At 42.0% G+C, this 25038-nt stretch overlaps 1 protein-coding gene across 1 annotated transcript; it reads left to right on the top strand.

Annotated features, from left to right (window-relative positions):
* The first annotated feature begins 295 nt into the window (after positions 1–295).
* LOC118374340 (PHD finger protein 10-like) lies at positions 296–24355 on the top strand. The gene is made up of 12 exons (XM_035760719.2): positions 296–615; positions 11302–11408; positions 11722–11852; positions 12111–12194; positions 12345–12469; positions 16635–16784; positions 17488–17597; positions 17698–17842; positions 18018–18161; positions 22960–23068; positions 23255–23443; positions 24038–24355. Exons 1-12 carry the CDS (start codon positions 547–549, stop codon positions 24157–24159), a joined length of 1485 nt encoding a protein of 494 aa, XP_035616612.1. The 5' UTR covers positions 296–546; the 3' UTR covers positions 24160–24355.
* Positions 24356–25038: the final 683 nt, after the last annotated feature.

The raw sequence follows: 25038 nt of genomic DNA on the forward strand, positions 1-25038 counted from the left end.
TGGGAACAGTGCGTTAACTGCCTGTTCAGGGGCAGAACGTCAGCTCAGGGGTTTGAACTCGCAACCTTCCGGTTACTAGTCCAACGCTCTAACCACTAGGCTTGCCACATTGTCAAGAAGGAACCTACCTGCAAGTTAAGCATTTCGTTGGAGGTGTGTACCAATAAAACTAATAAAACAAAAAACACAATTTGAATCTATCAAAACTGTTTAACCAATCACAATTCGTTGTCATTAGTTACCAAATCACCAAGTCATAATTATGGATAAACCCCGCTAATTACTACAATTTAATTTCTTCAATTTAAATGTTAAACATAACATCAACCACACTGCAAACCTTGTGCCGAACCCTTAAATGAAGACCTAAAAGCACATTTTTATGAATTTGTACGATGTAGCCAATGTTGGCAAACATGTATTCCCCATCCAAAGACTTGCTTTACCGCCACTTGAAGAAGATTTGTTCCTTGTCTCTGTTTGCAGTCGGTAACATTATTATCCTGGTGTGCATCTCTGAAGCTAGCAGCACAGTAACCGCTAAACATGGCTACTGTTCTCCCAACCAGACCTTGCGATAGCAACCCTGCAACCCCGGGAGCTCAGTCTATAAAGGTAAACTTGGCAAATATATCGGATCAGAAATACCAGTATAACGTTACACATTGCTGGCCACACATATTGTGTTGAAGACACAACAGGCTAAGGTAGCTAACGTTAGTTAGCTGACAACACAACTGTTTAATTCAACCTACTGCCGTTTCGCTAGTTAAATACAATTGATAGCAATCTAGCTGTTGTGGGTCGATGTGTTCTAACTTTTGTGTCGTCGTTAGTTAACGACTAGACAGTTTACGGTACTAGCTAGCCATAACGTTACCTGAATTTACATAGCTAGCATAGCATCTAACATCTTAGCTGTTTAGTACTGTCAGCGTATCATTCTTTACCGAGGTAAAGACAGTTTCAAGTTGGATATTCGCGCGTTCAAACCTCCAAATAAGTGTCATGATGTTGGAAAAATTGCGCACAACATTGCACGGGAATTATTTACACGATTTGGACATTCATTCGCTTTCCAAATCGAAAAACATGTGGAAATGTGAGCAGCATTCTGTATTCCGAGTTGAATTAGGTAGGGAGCGTAAACAAACTTTTTTTTACATTCAAATTTCAATAGCATGTGACCTACTTGACTCAAACAAGTTTCATAATGTACACTGACTTCCATTCTTTCTATATTGCACACACTCTAGATTGTCCATTTTCATCTCACATGATTTTACATGAATGTTAAAAAATAAAAAAATGTCAATAGCTCCTTGGTCATGTGCCCTACTGACTTCAAACAAGGTGCAGAATGTACACTGACTACCCTTACATTTACATTTAAGTCATTTAGCAGACGCTCTTATTGCACACTCTTGTTTGTGTTCTGTAAAATCACTCGATGTAATGTACATTTTTGATAGTTTTAAATTTCAATAGCTCCTTGGTCATGTCAATTACACACCTAAGAAGTGTGCAGTGGATATACACCCATTGCATAACCTCTAGTCATGTATCTTCTATATTGTTGTACATTAATTAGTTTGACAATTAGGGGGTTCAGTCCAGTGTTGTGTTTACCCTTTTCTTTAATATTTATCTACAATAAATGGTAGTTCTAAGTACTTATTTTCCCTGTTTTTATTTTATTTTACCATAGTATTTAACAGCGGTACACAATAGGAGAGAGACGTATCTCCTTTCATCGTTAATATCAACCATAAAGGGCAAAGTATGAGATGCATGCTATTCATTGTCCAAAGCAGGGATGAGAGTGAGCTAGTAAGGTAGGCTGCAGTGGGTTTGCTTTTCAATACATATACTGAACATGTAACCACAGTAATGGTGGCCAGTATATCAATGAATAAACATTTAATATTGACAAATTACACAGAAATTGTATACCTTTCATCTTTCCAACATGTCAGACACTTTACTTCAATTAAGTATGAAACATTTCACTGTGTTAACTTTCTCTTTATCCCTGGTTGATGTACATGTCAGAGCCTCTTCAGTGTGGATGGGGTATAGCATACATTTTCAACAACAAATACTGCACTTCCAGTTTGTGTTCTTTACTCTGTTGAACTCTGTTGTCTTCATTCCTAGGCACAGCACATGGAACCTCAGTTGGCATGCAAAACATTCAATCAAAACAAAACAACTTGTAACATGTTATAAATAATGTCAAATATCAATGCAGTACGACGAATTAGCCATCTATTGTGTTATATCATAAATGGTCTTACATGCCGTCACTGTTGTCAAAAGATTATAAACATGTTAAATAAAGTTACTAACCCAGTCAGTCTTTGGGCCACATCCAGGTTCTTTATCAGTGGCACACATGAAGAAGTTGTTGGCTTTGTTGAACTCTGAAATCATAGGCATGAACTGAACATATGGCTGTCCCACACAACTACATACACTAAGTTGACTGTGCCTTTAAACAGCTTGGACAATTCCAGAAAATGATGTCATGGCTTTAGAAGCTTCTGATAGGCTAATTAACATAATTTGACCTGTACCTGTGGATATATTTCAAGGCCTACCTTCAAACTCAGTGCCTCTTTGCGTGACATGGGAAAATCAAAAGAAATCAGCCAAGACCTCAAAAAAATTGTAGCCCTCCACAAGTCTGGTTCATCCTTGGGAGCAATTTCTAAACGCCTGAAGGTATCACTTTCATCTGTACAAACAATATTATGCAAGTATAAACACCATGGGACCACGCAGCCGTCATACCGCTCAGGAAAGAGACTGGTTCTGTCTCCTAGAGATGAATGGACTTGGTGCAAAAAGTGCAAATCGATCCCAGAACAACAGCAAAGGACCTTGTGAAGATGCTGGGGGAAACGGGTACAGAAGTATCTATATCCACAGTAAAAACAAGTCCTATATCGACAACCTGAAAGGCCGCTCAGCAAGGAAGAAGCCACTGCTCCAAAACCACCATAAAAAATTCTGACTACGGTTTGCAACTGCACTTGGAGACAAATATCATACTTTTTGGAGAAATGTTCTCTTGTCTGATGAAACAAAAATATAACTATTTGGCCATAATGACCATCGTTATGTTTGGAGGAAAAAGGGGGAGGCTTGCAAGCTGAAAAACACCATCCCAACTATGAAGCACGGGAGTGGCAGCATCATGTTGTGGGGGTGCTTTGCTGCAGGAGGGACTGGTGCACTTCACAAAATAGTTGGCCTCATGAGGAATGGAAATTATGTGGATATATTGAAGCAACATCTCAAGACATCAGTCAGGAAGTTAAAGCTGGGTCGCAAATGTGTGCGAGCAAGGAGGCCTACAAACCTGACTCAGTTACATTAGCATTAGGAGGAATGGGCCAAAATTCACCCAACTTATTGTGGAACGCTACCAGAAACATTTGACTGGGAATGTGATGAAAGAAATAAAAGCTGAAATAAATAATTCTCTCTCCTATTATTTTGACATTTCACATTCTTAAAATAAAATTATCCTAACTGACTGTTAAGGGAATTTTTATCAATATTGACTATGTATACATTTTTGGGTATTAAAACAGAGGAATTTAATTTCTGTAACACTGACCAAAGACAGAGACTTTTTACAAGGATTAAATGTCAGGAATTGTGAAACTGAGTTAAATGTATTTGGCTGAGGAGTATGTAAACTTCCGACTTCAACTGTATACAGTGGGGAGAACAAGTATTTGATACACTGACGATTTCGCAGGTTTTCCTACTTACAAAGCATGTAGAGGTCTGTAATTTTTATCATAGGTACACTTCAACTGTGAGATACGGAATCTAAAACAAAAATCCAGAAAATCACATTGTAGGATTTTTAAGTAATGAATTAGCATTTTATTGCATGACATAAGTATTTGATCACCTCCACATCCGCAGAGTACGACCCTGCCTCACACAGGAAGCGGCGCAGGTCCTAATCCAGGCACTTGTCATCTCCCGTCTGGATTACTGCAACTCGCTGTTGGCTGGGCTCCCTGCCTGTGCCATTAAACCCCTACAAGTCATCCAGAACGCCGCAGCCCGTCTGGTGTTCAACCTTCCCAAGTTCTCTCACGTCACCCCGCTCCTCCGCTCTCTCCACTGGCTTCCAGTTGAAGCTCGCATCCGCTACAAGACCATGGTGCTTGCCTACGGAGCTGTGAGGGGAACGGCACCTCAGTACCTCCAGGCTCTGATCAGGCCCTACACCCAAACAAGGGCACTGCGTTCATCCACCTCTGGCCTGCTCGCCTCCCTACCACTGAGGAAGTACAGTTCCCGCTCAGCCCAGTCAAAACTGTTCGCTGCTCTGGCTCCCCAATGGTGGAACACACTCCCTCGCGACGCCAGGACAGCGGAGTCAATCACCACCTTCCGGAGACACCTGAAACCCCACCTCTTTAAGGAATACCTAGGATAGGATAAAGTAATCCTTCTCACCCCCCTTAAAAGATTTAGATGCACTATTGTAAAGTGGCTGTTCCACTGGATGTCATAAGGTGAATGCACCAATTTGTAAGTCGCTCTGGATAAGAGCGTCTGCTAAATGACTTAAATGTAAAATGTAAATGTAAATCACCTACCAACCAGTAAGAATTCCGGCTCTCACAGACCTGTTAGTTTTTCTTTAAGAAGCCCTCCTGTTCTCCACTCATTACATGTATTAACTGCCTCTGTTTGAACTCGTTACCTGTATAAAAGACACCTGTCCACGCACTAAATCAAACAGACTCCAATCTCTCCACAATGGCCAAGACCAGAGAGCTGTGTAAGGACATCAGGGATAAAATTGTAGACCTGCACAAGGCTGTGATGGGCCACAGGACAATAGGCAAGCAGCTTGGTGAGAAGGCAACAACAGTTGGCGCAATTATTAGAAAATGGAAGAAGTTCAAGATGACGGTCAATCACTCTCGGTCTGGGGTTCCATGCAAGATCTCACCTCGTGGGGCATCAATGATCATGAGGAAGGTGAGGGATCAGCCCAGAACTACACGGCAGGACCTGGTCAATGACCTGAAGAGAGCTGGGACCACAGTCTTAAAGAAAACCATTAGTAACACACTACGCCGTCATGGATTAAAATCCTGTAGCACACGCAAGGTTCCCCTGCTCAAGCCAGCGCATGTCCAGGCCCGTCTGAAGTTTGCCAATGGCCATCTGGACGATCCAGATGAGGAATGGGAGAAGGTCATGTGGTCCGATGAGACAAAAATAGAGCTTTTTGGTCTAAATTCCACTCGCCGTGTTTGGAGGAAGAAGAATGATGAGTACAACCCCAAGAACACCATCCCAACCGTGAAGGATGGAGGTGGAAACATCATTCTTTGGGGATGCTTTTCTGCAAAGGGGACAGGACGACTGCACCGCATTGAGGGGAGGATGGATGGGGCCATGTATGGAGGGAGCTGAAAGTCCGTATTGCACAGCGACAGCCCTGAAACCTGAAGGATCTGGAGAAGGTCTGTATGGAGGAGTGGGCCAAAATCCCTGCTGCAGTGTGTGCAAACCTGGTCAAGAACTACAGGAAACGTATAATCTCTGTATTTGCAAACAAAGGTTTCTGTATCAAATATTAAGTTCTGCTTTTCTGATGTATCAAATACTTACGTCATGCAATAAAATGCTAATTAATTACTTAAATATCATAAGATGTGATTTTCTGGATTTTTGTTTTAGATTCCGTCTCTCACGGTTGAAGTGTACCTATGATAAAAATGTCAGACCTCCACATGCTTTGTAAGTAGGAAAACCTGCAAAATCAGCAGTGTATCAAATACTTGTTCTCCCCACTGTATATGCCTTGTTAGGGAGATTAAGTATCATACATAAGGTGTTATGTAGTCAGTGTCTTATTGCTGACAATACTGTGTTTACGTGATGACACATTCAATATTTACTTAAGTGACATAAGGACTGTAAATATTCAAGTGTACATCACAAACATTCAACTCCAATTCCAGTTATCTACATAGTGATATTACATGTCAGACTTGGTTAGGTGCACATCTAATGTACTTCTATGTTCATCCTTTACACTTCAACATTTTTTACACTATTTTTAGAATTGTGATTAAAAAAATGCTTATTGTCATGTTATGACTACTATTTATTACCTCACCCACAAGCATTTGTGGGGCTGCAGAGTTTTAAACTGAAATGGAGAAGGAGAGAGGACTTTTTATCTGTAGACCTCACAACCGCAACCACCACCTCGCAATTGTTTCTTCGCCACAGTGCTGTGACCAGCTTAATGGACAACATGACAACTGTCACAGTACCATGCAGCTGTATGCCAACGACAAAGGACAGTTATACTGGGACGGCAGCGTAGCCTAGTGGTTAGAGTAGTGGTAACCGAGAAGTTGCAAGTTCAAATCCCCGAGCTGACAAAGTACAAATCTGTCGTTCTGCCCCTGAACAAGGCAGTTAACCCACTGTTCCTAGGCCGTCATTGAAAATAAGAATTTGTTCATAACTCACTTGCCTAGTTAAATAAAGGTAAAATACAATAAATAAAAAAAAATACGTATTTCCAAAAACATGACAATAACTATTACAAACAACAGCAAGTATTGCATGGAGAGCATAAGGATGACCAGTGTACAAGCAAACACATCTTTATTTTCTATTTTAGAGGCAATTGAGTCCGGTACATCTGGACCAGAACCAGGTTATTCTCCAGTGCTGTGACTCTCATCAAAAGAAAAGTCCTGAAATAGCGATGACTCTACTGTCAGTACAACAGCATCCCCCTCTACTGTCCATATCCCACAGCTGACTTAACATTTACCATTGCACTGAGCTGTAGTATTTCTTTATTAACATACAGCTGTGAAAGTGTTTTTCAGCTCCCATTAAGATTTTTATGCTGCATAGTCAAAATAAACAGAACTCGTTAGTAGTATACATTTTTGTACCAGGGAAAATTAGGCTTTCACTTGAAATGACTTACCAGAGTCACACACAACTTTGTCTTTGATATTTCAACAAAGTAAGGAGAAAAACGCTTTTAGACCGACAAGCTAAGAAGGCTATGGATATGGGAATCTCAGTTGTCATGGATCTCGGGGCGTCTACAGCTAGTGGGCTCTCATGGTTCTTGGAGTGTAGACAAATGGTAGAAGGTGAGAGGGTGTTATGAAATAGGAGTGGGGTGGCGTGGTGCTTATAACATAATGACACCTGACTGGAGCTAGACTGAAAAGGCATCAATACAGTCCACTCAGCAGGACCTGAGAAAGCAAGAAACTGGAGACAACATTTTATACCCGACCATAAGACTTACTAAAATGATAACGTTGACTCTGAATTTCAACCGTTACACAGTTATCGACTATCCTATTGAAGCTTGAGGACTGTTAGAAAGGAGTCTAGGGACCATCAAATATCCTGTGATGTGAGATTGTAATGTCCTGGAAGAGTTTGAGCGTACAAGGGGGTCTATCAGTCAGATACTCTTTTTCTCCAAATTACTTCTGAGTGTGGGTCTCAGGCTTACAGATTTAAGTCGAATAGCATGGGATGAAAGTAGATGAACATCAAAGTGTGCGATTTATGAAGGCATAGTCAGTGGACATTCTGAACCTTTTTTGAGATCATTAGGTCACATGACCAAGGAGCTATTTAAATTTTACATTTGGAAAAATTCATGTAAAAACGTGTGAGATGAAAATCAACAAAGTAAAGGGTGTGTAATATGTAGGCCGATATGTAGGCCCACTGAGTGGACACTGAACCTTGTTTGAAGTCAGTAGGTCACATGACCAAGAAGCTATTGAAATTCAAAACTATAAATAAATCATTTAAAATAGTGCGAGACGTAACACACATTGTGTGTGCAACGTGTGTCTATGCCATCGGGTTAGCTACAACCAGTTTTGAAAGTTTTTTAGGAGTAATGGTTAAAGAGCTATTGAAATTTGAAAAATGTGAATTGTCACTATGTTGACGGTCCCTAACTGCTGTTGGTGGAAGTAAGGAAAATTACAGGCGAATATCCGTGGAATATCCAACCTGAAACTGTCTTTACCTACATTTACATTTACATTTAAGTCATTTAGCAGACGCTCTTATCCAGAGCGACTTACAAATTGGTGCATTCACCTTATGACATCCAGTGGAACAGTCACTTTACAATAGTGCATCTAAATCTTAAAAGGGGGGTGAGAAGGATTACTTATCCTATCCTAGGTATTCCTTAAAGAGGTGGGGTTTCAGGTGTCTCCGGAAGGTGGTGATTGACTCCGCTGTCCTGGCGTCGTGAGGGAGTTTGTTCCACCATTGGGGTGCCAGAGCAGTGAACAGTTTTGACTGGGCTGAGCGGGAACTGTACTTCCTCAGTGGTAGGGAGGCGAGCAGGCGGATGAACGCAGTGCCCTTGTTTGGGTGTAGGGCCTGATCAGAGCCTGGAGGTACTGAGGTGCCGTTCCCCTCACAGCTCCGTAGGCAAGCACCATGGTCTTGTAGCGGATGCGAGCTTCAACTGGAAGCCAGTGGAGAGAGCGGAGGAGCGGGGTGACGTGGGAGAACTTGGGAAGGTTGAACACCAGACGGGCTGCGGCGTTCTGGATGAGTTGTAGGGGTTTAATGGCACAGGCAGGGAGCCCAGCCAACAGCGAGTTGCAGTAATCCAGACGGGAGATGACAAGTGCCTGGATTAGGACCTGCGCCGCTTCCTGTGTGAGGCAGGGTCGTACTCTGCGGATGTTGTAGAGCATGAACCTACAGGAACGGGCCACCGCCTTGATGTTAGTTGAGAACGACAGGGTGTTGTCCAGGATCACGCAAAGGTTCTTAGCGCTCTGGGAGGAGGACACAATGGAGTTGTCAACCGTGATGGCGAGATCATGGAACGGGCAGTCCTTCCCCGGGAGGAAGAGCAGCTCCGTCTTGCCGAGGTTCAGCTTGAGGTGGTGATCCGTCATCCACACTGATATGTCTGCCAGACATGCAGAGATGCGATTCGCCACCTGGTCATCAGAAGGGGGAAAGGAGAAGATTAATTGTGTGTCGTCTGCATAGCAATGATAGGAGAAACCATGTGAGGTTATGACAGAGCCAAGTGACTTGGTGTATAGCGAGAATAGGAGAGGGCCTAGAACAGAGCCCTGGGGGACACCAGTGGTGAGAGCGCGTGGTGAGGAGACAGATTCTCGCCACGCCACCTGGTAGGAGCGACCTGTCAGGTAGGACGCAATCCAAGCGTGGGCCGCGCCGGAGATGCCCAACTCGGAGAGGGTGGAGAGGAGGATCTGATGGTTCACAGTATCGAAGGCAGCCGATAGGTCTAGAAGGATGAGAGCGGAGGAGAGAGAGTTAGCTTTAGCGGTGCGGAGCGCCTCCGTGATACAGAGAAGAGCAGTCTCAGTTGAATGACTAGTCTTTAAACCTGACTGATTTGGATCAAGAAGGTCATTCTGAGAGAGATAGCGGGAGAGCTGGCCAAGGATGGCACGTTCAAGAGTTTTGGAGAGAAAAGAAAGAAGGGATACTGGTCTGTAGTTGTTGACATCGGAGGGATCGAGTGTAGGTTTTTTCAGAAGGGGTGCAACTCTCGCTCTCTTGAAGACGGAAGGGACGTAGCCAGCGGTCAGGGATGAGTTGATGAGCGAGGTGAGGTAAGGGAGAAGGTCTCCGGAAATGGTCTGGAGAAGAGAGGAGGGGATAGGGTCAAGCGGGCAGGTTGTTGGACGGCCGGCCGTCACAAGACGCGAGATTTCATCTGGAGAGAGAGGGGAGAAAGAGGTCAGAGCACAGGGTAGGGCAGTGTGAGCAGAACCAGCGGTGCCGACTTAGCAAACGAGGATCGGATGTCGTCGACCTTCTTTTCAAAATGGTTGACGAAGTCATCTGCAGAGAGGGGGGAGGATTCAGGAGGGAGGAGAAGGTGGCAAAGAGCTTCCTAGGGTTAGAGGCAGAAGCTTGGAATTTAGAGTGGTAGAAAGTGGCTTTAGCAGCAGAGACAGAAGAGGAAAATGTAGAGAGGAGGGAGCGAAAGGATGCCAGGTCCGCAGGGAGGCGAGTTTTCCTCCATTTCCGCTCGGCTGCCCGGAGCCCTATACCTCTGCTCATTGTTTTTGTTTGCATCGTACATCGTGCATGTGTCGTTAGACCACAGTCCAAATCCAATGCTCTCTGTTTTTCCTCTAGGAATGCCTAAATCAGATTGTGATAACAATTATTGGTATACAGTCTGAAACAAAACACAGCAAAAACTTGAAGTGTCCTTTATTTTTTTATTTAATTAGACAAGTCAGTTAACAACAAATGATTACTTACAATAACGACCTATCAAAAAGCAAAAGTCCTCCCGTGCTGGGATTAAAATTATAGGACAAAACACACATCACGACAAGAGCCACCACAACATAAAGAGAGACCTAAGACAACTTAGCATGGCAGCAGCACGAAACATTATTGGGCACAGACAACAGCAAGGGCAAGAAGGTAGAGAGAACAATACATCACGCGAACAAGCCACAACTGTCAGTAAGAGTGTCCATGATTTGAGTCTTTGAATGAAGAGATGGAGATAAAACAGTCCTGTTTGGGTGTTTTTTGCAGTTAACGGTAGCTGTAGCGAACTGAAAATAGGAGAGACCCAGGGATGGGGTTACAATGCAGAATGTTTAATACAAGTACATTTTAATTTACTCTTCCTGTGCTGTTGGTACTGAATTTGGTCGAAATTAGAGACAAAATATCCGCAGGAAAGTGATATTTACCCGACTTTGTGCCAAGGTACATAAGAACAACCATGTAAACACCTCCAATACTTCGGTTAGTATGCATTTGTCGCGTGCATGTACTTCCATCTTGTGCACGGGCGATGTGTAATGAGCAAACAAATCTTGTTTGCCACAAACTCGCGTCTTGAATTCGTTTAATAATGATTTCTTGTGGATATTTTGTCTTGCATTTTGACCAGCTGATGGACCAACCCCATGGACAATCGGCAGAGTAAGTTCAAATATAATTTAATTCATCATTTGTGACAGACAAGCGATGTTTAGTGGTTTCTATGTATATGTGCATGCCTTTTGCTGTACACAGTGGAAGGCAATCGGGCTACCTCTAGGCCAGCTTTATCGAATGAGAGGGGAATGGTGCTTGCTGGATCGACACAACAGAGGAAATGATCTCACCCCGTGAGATCTGATAACATCCCAAAAACATTATTTTTGGAGAAAACTTTAACATGTAGTAATAGTTCAGGTGTTTTGTGTATTCTAACTGTATTGGCTATCATTTTAGGATGACATCGAGGAAGTGTCCAATGATGGCAGTCAAGCTCCAAAAAGACAGCGCATGGGTTCAGGTGACAGTTCCAGAAGTTGCGACACCTCCAGTCAGGAACTTGGGTATGTGGTCAGTTTGTATCTGAAGGCGTAGTTTGAAATATTTTCATCACTACTTCCTAATAGACCATGTCCAATCCCCATTACAAACACTCTGGCTGCTTTTACACAGGCAGCGCAATTCTGATATTTTTTCCACTAATTGGTCTTTTGACAAATCAGATAATTTCACATCAGATCTGCTTTGTCAAAAATATCATAATTGGGCTGCCTGTCTAAACGCAGCCTACGTGCCCAATAACATTGAGTCCATCTTTCAAACAGGCTTAATACTTCTACCCTGCTCTTAACTTTTCAGTCATATGTGTTTCCCCAGGCCCACATACTTCTCAGCAGAAAATCTGACCGAGTACAGATGGCCGTCAGACGGTAGTGGGGAGTACTATATGTTACAAGAACAAGTCAGTGAATATCTGGGAGTCACTTCATTCAAGCGAAAATATCCAGGTAATGTAACTAAATGTTCGGCTTGTATGGTGTAGTAGGATCATTGTGTGTCAATTTGATTATTAGGCTAGTAGTCTTGTTATAGCCTATCTGTAGATCATACGGGTCAATCTCTGACTAACCATGCCATATCTCAATGGAAATAAGCCTCCAGGTTTGATTGTTTTTTCCTCAATCATTAATGTTGTCTCTGGCTGGAGCAGTCTACTACTTTTAATGACCTAATCAATTCAATCAATCAATACATTCCTCTTTTAGATTTGGAAAGGAGAGACCTCTCCCACAAGGAGAAGCTATATCTGAGGGAGCAAAATGTCATCACAGAGACACAGTGCACATTGGGTGAGAAGTGAAAAACATGGAATTGTTGCGTAATCAGGAAGAGCTTAGAGTTCAGCATAAACCACCAGGGCCTCAAGCCTCCCCAAGAGTTGTTTTGGGGAATTGGGCTACTCGTGGATACAATAATTAATTGTGAATATTTTTTTCCAGGCTTGACTGCTTTACGAAGTGATGAAGTGATTGATTTGATGATCAAGGAGTACCCAGGAAAACATGATGAGTATTCTGTAATCCTCCAAGAGAGGGAGCGCCAGAGGATAACAGAAGAGTACTCTGTAAGCACTCTGTTCAGAGAGTATCACTATGTTAGTACTCTGTTCAGAGTACCACTAACGTTAGTACTCAAGGTAGTATGCTCAGCAACATTGACATATTAATTGATGCAAAGTTAGCTTTGTGTTTGCAGATTTCTATATCTTGTTACAGAAGTCTTGGACTTAAGTTCCCTGAATATTTTATATATAAATAATATTTGTGCAACTCAAGCCAAGACTTCTGTGTATGTGTGTGTATTTTTATATATTTGGGGAACTCAAGTCCAATTGTATTTTTTTTATTTTTTATACTCTATCGTTCAAAGGTTTGGGGTCACTTCTAAATATCCTTGTTTTTGAAATAACATAACATTATATCAGAAATACAGTGTAGACATTGTTCATGATGTAAATGGATATTGTAGCTGGAAATGGCTGATGATTTTTATGGAATATCTACATAGGTGTACAGAGACCCATTATCAGCAACCATCACACCTGTGTTCCAAAGGCACGTTGTGTTAGCTAATCCAAGTTCATAATTTTAAAGCGCTAATTGATCATTAGAAAACACTTTTGCAATTATGTTAGCACAGCTGAAGACTGTTGTCCTGATTAAAGAAGCAATAAAACTGGCTTTCTTTACACTAGTTTAGTATCTGCAGCATCAGCATTTGTGGGTTCCATTACAGGCTTAAAATGGCCAGAATCCAAGAACTTTCTTCTGAAACTCGTCAGTTTATTCTTGTTCTGAGAAATGAAGGCTATTCCATGTGAGAAATTGCCAAGAAACTGAAGATCTCGTACAATGCTGTGTACTACTCCCTTCACAGAACAGCGCAAACAGGCTCTAACCAGAATAGAAAGAGGAGTGGGAGGCCCCTGTGCACAACTGAGCAAGAGGACAAGTACATTAGTGTCTAGTTTGAGAAACAGACGCCTCACAAGTCCTCAACTGGCAGCTTCATTAAATAGTACCCGCAAAACACCAATCTCAACGTCAACAGACCATCGTCCAGACCATTTCCGGAGACCTTCTCACCTCGCTCATCAACTCATCCCTGACCGCTGGCTACGTCCCTTCCGTCCTCAAGAGAGCGAGAGTTGCACCCCTTCTGAAAAAACCTACACTCAATCCCTCCGATGTCAACAACTACAGACCAGTATCCCTTCTTTCTTTTCTCTCCAAAACTCTTGAACGTGCCGTCCTTGGCCAGCTCTCCCGCTATCTCTCTCTGAATGACCTTCTTGATCCAAATCAGTCAGGTTTCAAGACTAGTCATTCAACTGAGACTGCTCTTCTCTGTATCACGGAGGCACTGCTAAAGCTAACTCTCTCTCCTCTGCTCTCATCCTTCTAGACCTATCGGCTGCCTTCGATACTGTGAACCATCAGATCCTCCTCTCCACCCTCTCCGAGTTGGGCATCTCCGGCGCGGCCCACGCTTGGATTGCGTCCTACCTGACAGGTCGCTCCTACCAGGTGGCGTGGCGAGAATCTGTCTCCTCACCACGCGCTCTCACCACTGGTGTCCCCCAGGGCTCTGTTCTAGGCCCTCTCCTATTCTCGCTATACACCAAGTCACTTGGCTCTGTCATAACCTCACATGGTCTCTCCTATCATTGCTATGCAGACGACACACAATTAATCTTCTCCTTTCCCCCTTCTGATGACCAGGTGGCGAATCGCATCTCTGCATGTCTGGCAGACATATCAGTGTGGATGACGGATCACCACCTCAAGCTGAACCTCGGCAAGACGGAGCTGCTCTTCCTCCCGGGAAGGACTGCCCGTTCCATGATCTCGCCATCACGGTTGACAACTCCATTGTGTCCTCCTCCCAGAGCGCTAAGAACCTTGGCGTGATCCTGGACAACACCCTGTCGTTCTCAACTAACATCAAGGCGGTGGCCCGTTCCTTTAGGTTCATGCTCTACAACATCCGCAGAGTACGACCCTGCCTCACACAGGAAGCGGCGCAGGTCCTAATCCAGGCACTTGTCATCTCCCGTCTGGACTACTGCAACTCGCTGTTGGCTGGGCTCCCTGCCTGTGCCATTAAACCCCTACAACTCATCCAGAACGCCGCAGCCCGTTTGGTGTTCAACCTTCCCAAGTTCTCTCACGTCACCCCGCTCCTCCGCTCTCTCCACTGGCTTCCAGTTGAAGCTCGCATCTGCTACAAGACCATGGTGCTTGCCTACGGAGCTGTGAGGGGAACAGCACCTCAGTACCTCCAGGCTCTGATCAGGCCCTACACCCAAACAAGGGCACTGCGTTCATCCACCTCTGGCCTGCTCGCCTCCCTACCACTGAGGAAGTACAGTTCCCGCTCAGCCCAGTCAAAACTGTTCGCTGCTCTGGCCCCCAATGGTGGAACAAACTCCCTCACGACGCCAGGACAGCGGAGTCAATCACCACCTTCCGGAGACACCTGAAACCCCACCTCTTTAAGGAATACCTAGGATAGGATAAGTAATCCTTCTCACCCCCCTTTAAGATTTAGATGCACTATTGTAAAGTGACTATTCTACTGGATGTCATAAGGTGAATGCACCAATTTGTAAGTCGCTCTGGATAAGAGCGTCTGCTAAATGACTTAAATGTAAATGTAACAGTGAACAGCGACTCTGGGATGCTGGCCTTCTAGGCAGAGTTGCAAAGAAAAAGACATATCTCAGACTGGCCAATAAAAAGAAAAAATTAAGATGGGCAAAAGAACACAGACTCTGGACAGAGGAACTCTGCCTCGAAGGCCAGCATCCCGGAGTCGCCTCTACACTGTTTATGTTGAGACTGGTGTTTTGCGGGTAATATTTAACGAAGCTGCCAGGAGTGATGGTTGCTAATAATGTGCCAGTAGATATTCCGTTTAAAAAATCAGCCGTTTCCAGCTACAATAGTCATTTACAATATTGACACCGTCTACACTGTATTTCTGATCAATTTGATGCTATTTTAATGGACAAAAAATGAGCTTTTCTTTCAAAAACAAGATGCGGTAAAAAGGAAACTGCACACAGCTCTTGATAGTATCACTGATCTTTAATAAGCTTACGTAACGGCCTCACGACCTTCGTCAGAGCTTTTGTGAGTAAAAATAAATAAATTGCACCCTTATGTAGACCTAGCCCCACCCACATCCGTTCCACGCATCAAAAGGGGTTGGAGGCGAAGGAAAACAAATAAGTGCTACCAAATATAACAATATGCATTTCATAAATATTCAAATAAAGTGGGTAAATAAGACGTATTAAACACGTCTGTTAAACCACAATGAGGACATCGACCTACCAAGCAAGTTTCCATTAATCATTGTGTACATCATATGAAAAACATCAGAGTAATCTGAAATAGGGGCATAATTCATGTTAAAATGTACAACATAACACATGTAGGCATTTCATCATTAAGACCTTTAGGAAATAATGTCTGGAGGGTGAAAATCACAAAACATTCTCTTTTACTCAGAGTATTATTCATATCACCTCCCATGTCTGATATCTTAACTTTTTCTATGCCACAAAATCTAAAAGTAGAAATGTCATGTTTTAGGTCATTAAAATGTACTTATGTTCACAGATTCTCTGTTTGAGAGAACGAGAGGGTTTACCTACATAGCACAGCCCACATGGACATTTAATAATGTCATTTATTTGGAACTGTTTTCCTGTATGTGGGCGGCAGAAATATTCACACTTCATTATATTGTTGCACTGTGCGCATCCTCTGCATTTATAGCTACCATTTGGAAGAGGGTGTAAAAGAACCTGGCTGAAATTTATTTTTTGGCTGGCAATTGACATGAACCAATTTATCGCGTAAATTGCAACCTGTCCTATACACAATAAGTGATGGATTTTAAATTTTATATTGTGGAGCCCATCAATGTTCCATTCGTTTGGAGGTAATATTCATCATCAAGCCTGAAATAGCTGTAGGTCAAAACATATTCAGCCAGCTCTAGAATAAAGTTTGTTGGTGGATATTCGTTAGTATCTCTGTCTCCCAAATAGTGAGTTAGGCTGCCAGCCCCCCCATATGGGGAATGCTGGTATATAGACTCTCAACATCTAATGTGACCAAAAACAAGGACAACTCCTGAACTGTATTTTCATTTAAAGTTGACATGGTTATTCAATATGTTGTTGGTAAGTTTTTATTCATTTTTTTTTGATCTCCTAGAAAATGCAGCAACAAAGGCCTCAGAAGGTTGAAGCCAGTAAAGTGCCAGAGTACATACAGAAAGCTGCCAAGAAAGCTGCTGAGTTCAACAGTAACTTCAACAGGGAAAGGATGGAAGAGAGAAGGGCCTATTTTGACCTTCAGACACATGTACGTTAATTCCACGAATAAAGACATATAGCTTCATTAGTCTTTTGTGTTTATAAGAACTCCCCTGCCATGTTTGAGTAGATCCACCGAGTGTACAAGGCATTAGGAGCACTTGTTCTTTCCTGGACATAGACTAACCAGGTGAATCCAGGTGAAAGCAATAATCACTTATTGATGTCACTTGTTAAATCTACTTCAATCAGTGCAGATGAAGGGGAGAAGACATGTTGAAGAAGGATTTTTAAGCCTTGACACAATTGAGACATGGATTGTGTATGTGTGCCATTCAGAGGGTGAATAGACTAGACAAAATATTTAAGTGCCTTTGAACGGGGTATGGTAGCAGGTACCATGCACACACGTTTGTGTCAACTGCAATGCTGCTGAATTTTTCACACTCATCAGTTTCCCATGTGTATCAAGAATGGTCCACCACCCAAAGGACATCCTGCCAACTTGACCCAACTGCGGGATTCATTGGAGTCAACATGGGCCGGCATCCCTGTGGAACATTTTTGACAGTTTGTGGAGTCCATGCCCTGACAAATTGAGACTGTTCTAAGGGGAAAAGGGGGTGTAAACTCAATATTAGGAAGGTGTTCCTAATGTTTTGTACACTGTATCTGTACATTCATTAACTATTATCTATGTGGAGTTGAACTTGCAATTGAAGGAGTAAAAGTTTCAACTAACTTTCTAACAGATTATCCAAGTACCCCAAGGGAGGTATAAAGTCCTTCCTCCAGAGAGAACCAAGACTGGACCCTATCCAGTGGCCCTCATCCCTGGGCAGTTCCAGGACTACTACAAAAGGTAAGGTTCACTAACCAAAAAACTAGTCTCATGAATGCAGGTCCTGACCTCTAAAGATATTTGAGTAGCTGATAAATTGATGTTCCTGTGTTTGATACAGGTACTCTCCCAACGAGCTGCGCTACTTGCCCCTGAACACAGCCCTGTTCGAGCCCCCCCTGGACCCGGAGCTGCCTGCCCTGGACAGTGATGGGGACTCGGACCATGCAGATGACAACAAGGGAGAAGAGGGCAAGAAAAATTCAGTAAGGAACTGGATCCTTGAACTGGTTTTACACAATTCACTTGATTTCAGAGCTAGAGATGCGAAGACATGTTGTATTGTATTACCAGTAAATGCCTAGAGATGCTCTGTAAGTTGATTCAATGTAAGCTCTTTTGCAGCTGGCTTGAATAGTAAGAACTGAATTGTGTCTACAGGACAGCTCATCTGGAAACACTTCAGATGGGGACAGTCAGGACAGTGGAGTGCAGTCAAAGGGCAAGGCCAAGGACAGGACTGCCACCCCGGCTAAAGATGCCACCCCACGCCCCAACCAACACAAATCTGTCCCTGGGTACAAGGTAGAAGAAAAAAGCCCCTGACTTTCCAACAGCACTTCTTTCCCCTTCTCTACTACCCCTTCCAGATTCTTCAGCACTTTCAATAGAGAGACTCTCCTTTGTTTTCTGGCCCTGTCACTTCCCTCACACACATACTCCACCAGGTGGCAATAGTTCTTATTTGGGGCAACACTCAAGTCTGTGGACTTGTTCTGCCTTCCCTCTTTCACTTGGTCCAGTTTGCTACTGATGGTTCCAGATCAACCATATGGTTAATATACTGATGGTTCCATGTCAACCGTATGGTTAAAACGAATGATTTATATACAGTATATACACTAGATGACTTAACATAAAAAAAGTATAAAAACATTGTCCTTAAAACTAGAATCCTTAATTGAAACAATAAAAAAGCATACACCTTGTCTCTGTTTTGGTAAAAATCTGAGGGATGGGCCTGGAGAAATGTAACCACTCTCAAATTCATAGACAGAGCTATGGATGCAAGGACTGACCATCCATTATACCAAACGTATAGTTTCAACCATTTTGAGGCTATACAGTGTTCAAATCAAATTGTATTGGTCACATACACATATTTAGCAGATGTTATTGCAGGAGTAGCGAAATGCTTGTGTTCCTAACTCCAACAATGCAGTAATATCTAACAATACACACATCTAAAAGTAAAATAATGGAATTAAGAACTATATAAATATTACGACAAGCAATGTCGGAGTGGCATTGACTAAATACAGTAGAATAGAATACTGTATGTAAACATTATTAAAGTGACCAGGGATTACATATCTATGTTTATAGGGCAGGATCCTCTAAGGTGCAGGATTGAGTAACCGGGTGGTACCCGGCTAGTGATGGCTTTTTAACTGTCTGATGGCCTTGAGATTTAAGCTGTTTTTCAGTCTCTTGGTCACAGTTACTTTGTTTACAATTTACTTTGTTTACAAACATTGGAGTAAAACAAGCTTCTATTTTGGGTATTGATGGTGTACAACAGTTGAACTAAGCTCATGAGGCATTTATAAATGATAATCAATGGGTATAGATAATGAATTGAAATCCCAAAATTGATATATCTACTAAGGATTCTAGCTTTAAGGTATTATTATTTTGTGAAAGTACTGTTACTGTCCCTGCTACTACAACAACAACAACATATTTACATGTAATTACATTCTCATTGAAATACTGTGGAATTCCTATGGAAGACTGCTTCTTCTGGGCAGTGCCAATATGGTTGACTGGTGACATCAAAGCCTCTCATTGGCAAAACATAGCATCAGCAATCCAGGGTTTATATACATTATTGGTTGAAACACTGATGGTTCTATATCAGACGTTATAAGCAATAACATTTTGGAGTAGTTCTGTCACATCTGGAACTTTTTCTTCACAGCACTTTCGATTGGTCCTGAAGACTTGTACATTTTTCACTGTATTCTTTGAATGTCTTAATATACCTCTTTTCTGTCTACTTGGCAACAGACTAATTAAAGGGATAGTTCACCCAAATTACAAAATGACATTGGTTTCCTTACCCTGTAAGCAGTATATGGACAAGGTATGACAGCAATCCATGCTTTGGTTTTGTTTCCAAGGCATTGTTTCCACATTTTAGCATTTGTGGCACAAATCCATTTAAACTCATGGGACCAATTTTTATTAACCTTTTCATGTTCAAATAATTTATAAGTGACTTCATGGAACTTTACAATCCATTTCTGATGATTTGGGCGTGATGTGTGAAAAATGCTAATGTCAGTCCCATGACTTGAAGCGGCTTTGTGTCACAAATGCTAAAACATTAGCATTTGGAAACGGTTCCTTTGGAAACGAAACCAAAGCTTGGATTGTTGTCATACCCTGTCCATAGACTGTTTACAGGGTAAGGAAACCAAAGCTTGGATTGTTGTCATACCCTGTCCATAGACTGTTTACAGGGTAAGGAAACCAAAGCTTGGATTGTTGTCATACCCTGTCCATAGACTGTTTACAGGGTAAGGAAACCAAAGCTTGGATTGTTGTCATACCCTGTCCATAGACTGTTTACAGGGTAAGGAAACCAAAGCTTGGATTGTTGTCATACCCTGTCCATAGACTGTTTACAGGGTAAGGAAACCAAAGCTTGGATTGTTGTCATACCCTGTCCATAGACTGTTTACAGGGTAAGGAAACCAAAGCTTGGATTGTTGTCATACCCTGTCCATAGACTGTTTACAGGGTAAGGAAACCAAAGCTTGGATTGTTGTCATACCCTGTCCATAGACTGTTTACAGGGTAAGGAAACCAAAGCTTGGATTGTTGTCATACCCTGTCCATAGACTGTTTACAGGGTAAGGAAACCAAAGCTTGGATTGTTGTCATACCCTGTCCATAGACTGTTTACAGGGTAAGGAAACCAAAGCTTGGATTGTTGTCATACCCTGTCCATAGACTGTTTACAGGGTAAGGAAACCAAAGCTTGGATTGTTGTCATACCCTGTCCATAGACTGTTTACAGGGTAAGGAAACCAAAGCTTGGATTGTTGTCATACCCTGTCCATAGACTGTTTACAGGGTAAGGAAACCAATATATCATTTGGATGAACTATCCCTTTGAGACATGTGAGCAGATATATTTAGATTAGGCTGTTAGATTAATTGTTTTTAAACCACACAGTATTTCTTGTTATGATACAGACTTTATAAGATGCATCCATTTTTATTTAGTAGTAGCACTTCAACTACAGTTATACTTGAGTGTTTTGAACGTTTTATAATTCAAGTTGTCAGTACTTTTAATGCAGTATTCTGCAGTTGTTTGAAATAACCTTACATACGGTTCTTTGTTTGAGACTGGAGAACACAATGTTACGGTGCCAGAGGCCTGTTAATACACTTTCTATATGTTGGCTTTAAAAAAAAAGAGAGTTTCGATTGCCTCTGAAAGTTATTGTTGTGTTCAGGTAGGAGTATGGCTTTTCTGGGATCAACATGATCTACCTTCTGGTAATTTACTCTCTGTCTTACTGCAAGGCAACATGGGAGATTAATAAAAGTTAGTTTGCTGAGAATGACATCAAGAGCAGTAAGGCCAAATGTAGCATTACTGGTATTACTACACTACATCCGGATGTGGTCATTGATTGCTGTGGATTGTTCATAACTTTCCACAGGGAATGATTTGTCTGTTAACTTTCCAATCAGCATGTTTCCAAAGGGAATTTGAATAATTTATTTTGAGTGTAAACCAAACTTTAGAAGTTTAAACATTTATTGTTAGTATGTAATGCATACAAATAAACTATATATCTTAGATGTGTTCGGAATTGATCACTAACTTTCTAATCGGCGCTCATTGAATTTAAGGCTAAAGTCAATACAGTACTTGCAGAATAATTACCTAGCTATAGATAACATGGCCTTAAAGTTGACTTTATTATCATTTTAATGCAAGTTAGAGTTCAGGAGCTGTACAAAAAATGTATTTATTTTCATACGGATAATGATATGAATATCCTTAGTTGGCACTACACTGCAGGGGTAGCCATCTGAAGCCTAACACAAAATATGTGTTTATTTTCATACTGATAATGATATGAATATCCTTAGTTGGCACTACACTGCAGGGGTAGCCATCTGAAGCCTAACACAAAATATGTGTTTATTTTCATACTGATAATGATATGAATATCCTTAGTTGGCACTACACTGCAGGGGTAGCCATCTGAAGCCTAACACAAAATATGTAGCCTCCTCTTCTTGTTTTGCACCAGTCAAAGACAACATTTCAGGATGGCAACACCAAACGTTTGACATTTTGAAAAATGATTATATTTCCACGAACACATAGAAACCTACTTCATCCCTCATGGGCTATATCCTCCTAACTGATTGCACACTTGTCATTCCCAATATTTGTGCAGACTGTCTGCCTAAGTTGGTACAGTTTGTGTTAAATTTGTTCCTGACTTGTACACTTCTCTCTCTTAGAATGTCATGTCTTACATGCATGATTTGAGTGTAATGGCAAAGGTGTCATACCTTCCTTTGGATAAATATTTATCCAAGTTTAGTTGGCACCCCTCTTTCTGTGGAGAAGGATCCTTTTATTAACTCAACTGTGTGTCTCTAACCTCCGGTTCACCCTCCCACAGGTTTCGTTGTTTGTTTTATCTAATCTAATACTTTTTTAGTAGGAACACCTTTGATATGTCAGTCTTTAGACACAGTTCACAATTGAAATAAAGATTTCAAACAAATAGAATGTACAGAGATGTTTTGATTGTGTTCGCAGCACAGAGACTGTAATGAGGTCATGTAATGAAATACCTGCAGGGAAAGAGTTTTCCTCCTGTCAGAAATCACTTTGGCTCGCTACCTTTCTATAAATGTGGGACCACAATGTGTGGAAACAGCTCGGCATCTACCGGAGGGACATTCAACTGTTTAACCTGTTATGAGCAGCTGTGGGAGACACCATGGCACATCCAAATGGATCTTAAATCAACTTGACCTCTTTGTGTTTGCCTTTGGAGATTTTGAGATCTGAGAATCATAGACTCCCAGTCCCCATGACTAGAAAGGGTTTGTGGGAGGTTCTTAAAAATGACAAGGATTTTCCTAGTCATTCTTGTTTTGGGTTGTGAAGTAAGACTCAGCTAACAAGATTGGATCTATTGTGAGGAAATTCATGTATACCTCCTGTCAGGCCTTTTAGGATGTAACACCTTGTACAATGTGTGTTGCCCAGAAGCCCTGTGTCACATGGTGCACTAGCCTGGTTGCTAAACATGATAGCATTGTTCTGTCCTTGCAGCCTAAGGTCATGCCCAACGCTATTTGTGGCATTTGCCAGAAGGGTAAGGAGTCCAACAAGGAAGGAAAGCCAGAAGCTCTCATTCACTGCACACAGTGCAAGAATAGTGGTAAGTGGAACTGCTTGTTTTTTTAATTAAAACTGACAAATTGCACAGGCTTGTTCATAATGACCATAAAGCCTCTAAGATATGAGCAACATAACTTAATCTGAATTGTTGGGATCACAAATTGGAATTATACAGTGTTTTGGAGAAGTGCTGTGGTGTGAGCGTTTATGTGCGTGTCCGTCCCAGCTCACCCATCGTGCCTGGACATGGGTGAGGAGCTGGTGGGTCTGATTAAGACCTACCCGTGGCAGTGCATGGAGTGTAAGACGTGCACGGTGTGTAAGCATCCCCACCATGAGGAGGAGATGATGTTCTGTGACACGTGTGACCGGGGCTTCCACTCCTTCTGTGTGGGCCTGGACTCCATCCCTCTAGGTGAGCTCTCTCTCTCTGGGTCTGTTCAAATACTTTAAGGATGCATCATTCCTTCTTTCCTTAGTGAAACCTTTGTGATGGAATTGTTGCTTACACCTATCAACATGTATTAGATCAGTGATTACTTGAAAGATGGGAGGGTATAAAAAATAAGCTCTGTCTTGCTGTTGCACTCTGTCTTTCTCTCTCATTGTAGCTTATGTCGTCTTTTATGGAGGTCTGGGGTGATTTGAATTTCTGGTTTTATGTGAAAATAACATTAATTTGAATAGCCATCTGAACTTGGTGAATAATGCTAAATAAGAAATCTGTTTTTAGAGTTTTCCAAGACTGGCATTAAAGATTATTTTTTTGTGCAGTCATGAAGGGTTGTGTGTTACCTCAACTTGCTATAATTAGCGTTGCTGCAAATTAAACATCAGAAAGTTAATGTTCGGAATCTGGTCTAAATGCTTTAGAAGTGTTGAAATCAAATGTCAGAAAGTGCTGGTCTTAAATGCCTTTTAGTCTGATGGATCCCACAATGTCGTCTGCTTTCTAGCCTTTGGGTTGATGTTACGTATTACAGCTGGTCCACATGGTTTTTCTCCTCAGGTTGCTGGGTTTGTGAGTGTTGCAACAAGGAGTCCTCAACCCCCAAGAAGAAAAGAGGAAGAAAAAAACAACTGAAGTCTAAATCTGCACATAAAAAGAATGTGATCAAATCAATAAGCTAACTGTTTTGATACTTCGCGTTAAGATTAAGTTTTGTAATCCTGTGTATATCTATGGATTTGCTTTGTCTTAACTATATTTGAAATGTTATTGCCACTGAAGTAAAACATTTTTTTGCCAGTAAATGTTTTTTAAAATGATATAACCCATGCCTGCCCTGAAGTTGTATTAAAACACAGATGATGTCCCTAAAATGCCCTTCCTACCATTGTGCCCCAATAACTTCTCTTTAAAGTAGTGCCACCTAATACTGCCTATTCATTTCTGATAAGTTACAATTGAACTCTAAATCAACCACACGTTGTTGTTGTGACATATGTAAGAACACAGTCAATACATCCACACAGACAGCAGGCACCACAATAGCTGCTCATGCGTAAGGACTGGCTTAAGTGTGACCAATTAGTCACTTGGGAGAGGTGGCCTTGTGAAGCATCTGAACAGCTCTGTTCAGGTGAGAGCCAAAGAGATCAGTTTGCCTCTTATGGTCCCTTTGGGCCCTGGTGTGAAGTCTTATAGCAGCTGCCACGTGGCGAACAGGTAGACCACACTAAGAGAGAGACGTACGCAGCTCCCCGTCATCTGATAGGTGAGAGTGTGGAGTCCAATAGGCAGTTCGAAGCAGCAGCAAGACACTAACGATATGCATGTGAATGCTCGCCACATGGCATAGAATGGTCAGTGTTCCACTCAACAACCTATGTTATTTTTTTTTTTTTAGGAGCCCATTCAGTTAACATATCAACGTTCAACAACTGAAGCCTGGCTTGGTCTGTTGTGAACTTGTATAAATTGCCCTCTTACTTGCAATGTATATGAGCAAACAGTTGAAATTAGATACTTTCTATTTGAGGTCGACCGATTATGATTTTTCAACGCAG

This window comes from Oncorhynchus keta, chromosome 2 (assembly GCF_023373465.1).
Source record: "Oncorhynchus keta strain PuntledgeMale-10-30-2019 chromosome 2, Oket_V2, whole genome shotgun sequence".
In the NCBI taxonomy this organism is placed as follows: domain Eukaryota; kingdom Metazoa; phylum Chordata; class Actinopteri; order Salmoniformes; family Salmonidae; genus Oncorhynchus; species Oncorhynchus keta.

Excerpts from the sequence above, each read along its gene's own strand:
- LOC118374340 (XM_035760719.2), top strand. The coding sequence starts at position 547 with ATGGCTACTGTTCTCCCAACCAGACCTTGCGATAGCAACCCTGCAACC. Across the intron at positions 11,409-11,721 it reads ACCTCCAGTCAGGAACTTGG|GCCCACATACTTCTCAGCAG; the intron begins GTATGTGGTCAG and ends GTGTTTCCCCAG. Across the intron at positions 17,843-18,017 it reads AAGAGGGCAAGAAAAATTCA|GACAGCTCATCTGGAAACAC; the intron begins GTAAGGAACTGG and ends TTGTGTCTACAG.